This window comes from Empidonax traillii, unplaced genomic scaffold, assembly GCF_003031625.1.
Source record: "Empidonax traillii isolate 1590-97213 ecotype Southwest subspecies unplaced genomic scaffold, ASM303162v1 scaffold1969:size215142, whole genome shotgun sequence".
In the NCBI taxonomy this organism is placed as follows: domain Eukaryota; kingdom Metazoa; phylum Chordata; class Aves; order Passeriformes; family Tyrannidae; genus Empidonax; species Empidonax traillii.
Genome location: NW_020957162.1, coordinates 117,004 through 120,666, shown reverse-complemented (window position 1 = coordinate 120,666; position 3,663 = coordinate 117,004). Strand labels below are relative to the sequence as shown.

At 48.8% G+C, this 3,663-nt stretch overlaps 1 protein-coding gene across 1 annotated transcript in view; it reads left to right on the top strand.

Moving 5' to 3' along the window:
• LOC114071343 (single-minded homolog 2-like) overlaps positions 1–3,663 on the top strand; it is a 56,187-nt gene that overhangs the window by 35,993 nt on the left and 16,531 nt on the right. The window contains exon 5 of the mRNA XM_027909159.1: positions 2,498–2,711. Within this exon, the coding sequence (XP_027764960.1) occupies positions 2,498–2,711 (214 nt within the window). The remainder of the gene's footprint in view (positions 1–2,497; positions 2,712–3,663) is intronic.

The window sequence follows — 3,663 nt, the reverse complement described above, 5'->3', positions numbered from 1 at the left end:
AAAAAAAAGGAAATGATGTGCCTGAGAGGAACTGCCTGGAGACATGAGTGTCTTCAAAGGAGACAGAATAACCAGAGGTGTTGACAGGAGCGTGGAGAGACCCCGAGCTGTGTTTACCAAAGAGCAGATGGGTGTCATCCACACACGGGGCCAGCAGGGGTACTGAGCATTGCCAAAGCCTCCTGCTCTCCCAGCTGAGCAAACCAAGCTCTGTTTGCTCAGAGCAGGGCCATACTGGGAATAAGACTGAACTGTTTTCAGGCTTGGTTCTGGTGTCCGTGCGCGGGGAAGCGTTGCTGGATCTTCTGAGGTGACAGTCACGGCAGAGAGGGTGAAAGCCACGGGAAGGAGCAGCTCAGTAACCTTTTCTAGACACTGATACAACATAAAACACCCAAGAGTCCATTCGTTGAGGTCCCTGGAGAAAGGAGGCAGTCACTTCCCTCCAAAGTGAGCTGCTCCTTCTGATTTTCATGGTGCACTCACAGAACCCCAGAACATGCCGAGCTGGGAGGGACCCACGAGGATCATGGAGTCCAACTCTTAACCCTGCACAGGACCAGCCCCAAGAGTCACACCGTGTGCCTGAGAGGATGGTTGCTATGTGCTTTAATAAAGCTTTAAAGACTTCTAGAGGCCAAAACTGATCCTTGGGGCAAACCCTCCTTCACTCTGCGTGCAGAGAACAACCCTGAGAGCCCAGGCTCCCTGCAGCGTCTCGTCGAGGGGTTGATTTTACGTTGAGGAAATAAAGCAGGTGAATTTGTACCCAGACCCAAACGTTTTAAAACTTCAGAGTGAGACAGGACCTTCGGAAAAACGAGCACCTGGCTTAGGTCGGTGGTGTCTTGTCCAGGTTTGGATGAGCTGTTTCTGAGCTCACCAAGCCACCCTTGTTTCAATTCCACTGGAATCAGAAGGGGCACCGAGACCTGAGCAGGATCTTTCACCAGCACTTCGTGGTGCTGATAGGACTGAGTGAGACTGTGGGACCAGAACACACCGCAGAGGAGAAACACAAGCAAAAATTCCCATGTCCTCCTGCAGAAAGAGACCACACAAGCTCACTCCTCCTTGGCAGTCCCTGGTTGAGGTAAAGGCATGCAGGAGCTTCCCAGAGAAAGGCATGGCTAGGGAGGTATTGGTGCATTTGTACTGATATATTTATGATATATCAGTACTCAAAGGCGTTTTTATGTTGGTGTTTTTCTGATGTCCTTCAGAAGAATCCAAACACCCAACACTTTCCCGAGCAGAATGTCAAGTCCCCAATCTCTGTGGGGTCCACGGGGCTGGTTAGAGGCAGAACACGAGTGGAGAAGGTGCATAACAGTTACAAAAGAAAAAAGAAAAACTAACAAAAATTTGCGTTATCTGCAATCCCCCATTGACAAACGTTGCTTGAGAGCCTGTATTCATTTCTGCAGATACTACTGTGTAAGTCTCTGGTGCAGTGCATCCTCATCAGTGCTTGAGCTCAGACCAGAGACATCCTTTTGAAGCCAAAGAACACTGCAGTTCAAACCACGGAGAGGCCTCAGGCATTTAGACTGGATTCCTTCAATCTGAACTGGAGGGACAACCTCCAAGGGCAAGCCCAGGGCACTCCAGCTCTTCCAAAGCTTTCAGTCCACACGCCTAGACTAGAGCTAGTCCTAAGGAAAAGCTCTGAAATTAAATATGCAGTGGATCCTCAGCAGTGACAGTTTTACTCCCTGGTTCACCTGCTGATGGACTGTGTCGCTTGTAAATGTAAACATGGCCTTGCAAGGGATTTCTGTAATGCCTCTTTTAAGTGAAGACAGCCCAGGCCATCACGAAACACCCCCAGCAGCCCTGGGTGAACAAGCCACGTCGTGGCTGTCACACACTGCACTTGAAGGATGTTTTGTTCTCAAGCAACGAAGCTCAATAAACAGAAATCCATTTTAAAGCAAGAGGTTTGACTCTTCAGGTCTGGCCTGTACAGTCTGGTTCTTTAACATCTGCAGAGAAGCTGCTGTTTCAAATGCCTTCCATTTTTCTACCTCTCATCCCGTGAGGATGATTTTTGCTGAAGTCGAGCTCCAGCCTTGCTTTCCTTACCTCGCCGTCTTCGCACCTCCTCGTGTTTCCACGTTCTCAGCCGGGATAATCTCCTGCTTCCTCCTTCTGTTGGGCACTGTGAGTTTATTCACAGACCCTGCTCACAGCTCTTGTGGACTAAACACAAGTGCCACGCTTGTGTGTTTGCAAAAGCAGATGGAAATGTCTCAGCAGGCCACCAGAGTGGTTTTACCGCTTCACGAACAGCTCCTCGGCCGGCGCTTTGTGCAAAGGGCTCTCTCGTGGCAGTGGCAAAAACTCGAAGTGGAAATAAGTAAAAGAGCTCTTTTTCCTGCCCGTGTGTACCAGCAGGAGTAGCTGCACCTTGCTTTGGCAGGGCTCAGAGGGTTTATTTTCTTAGGAAGATGAGGATTCCGTTTCCAAAACTAACATTTTGTCCTGCAGCTTTCAGGCACCTGATGTGTTGGCAGAATCAAATGTTGGGTTGATGAAATTGAATATTCCTAGAGGGTTTTTTTTTTTTGTTTGTTTGTTTATTATGGGTTGTTCCTTTTCCAGGGTCACTGAATTAACTGGATATGAACCCCAAGATCTGATAGAAAAAACCCTCTACCACCACGTCCACGGCTGTGACGTGTTCCACCTGCGATACGCTCATCACCTGTGTAAGTCCAGGGAGTGGGGGCTGGAAGCACAGCAAGGACTTGGACCTGTTGAGGCAAGTCCAGAGGAGGCCAAGATGATCGAAGGGCTGGAGCAGCTCTGCTGGGAGGAAAGGCTGGCACAGCTGGGATTGTTCAGCTGGACAAGAGAAGCTTTGGGGGGACCTGAGTGTGGCCTTGCAGGGCCTGAAGGGGCTCCAGGAAAGATGGAGAGAGACTATTCCCAAGGGCTGGAGGGACAGAACAAGGGGGAATGGCTTCAGACTGCCAGAGGGCAGGGATAGATGGGATATTGGGACAGAATTGTTGGCTGTGAGGGTGGGCAGGCCCTGGCACAGGTTGGGCAGAGAAGCTGTGCTTGCCCCTGGATCCCTGGAAGTGCCCAAGGCCAGGTTGGAGCACCCTGGGCTGGTGGAAGGTGTCCCTGCCCATGGCAGGGGGTGGTACTGGATGATCTCTGGGGTCTCTTCCAACCCAAACCGTTCTGTGATTCCATCTTTCTATGAAAAACATGGAGTAGAGTGAGAAGTTCTGCTGACAACAAGCACGATGATGGAAAGCAGAAAAAACTTTCCAAATCTTGATTGGAGACAGATTTTCAAAAGTGCTTGGCTATCACTTCAGGAAACCATTAATTCTGCAAATAAGCTCAATATTCAATCTGCCCTGCTTCTGAAAAAAATACTTATCTGGCCAGCTTTATCTTTGTACTTAGGAGGTCTGGGCTCTTTTGAAAATTTGGACTTGGTTCTGCATGGCTGAGGGAAAAAAAAAAACAAACCAAAAGAGCAAATGAGTGAGTGAGAGGGCAAAATCTGAACTTTACTAGCTTCTGTTGTTAAAATAAAAACTCTGCAACAGCTCCCCATTCCTCTGAAATATGTTAGTAATAATCATCCCGTGTTTGAAGTGAATGCAAACCCAAAAAAAGTCCTCGGAGGAACATTCATTATTA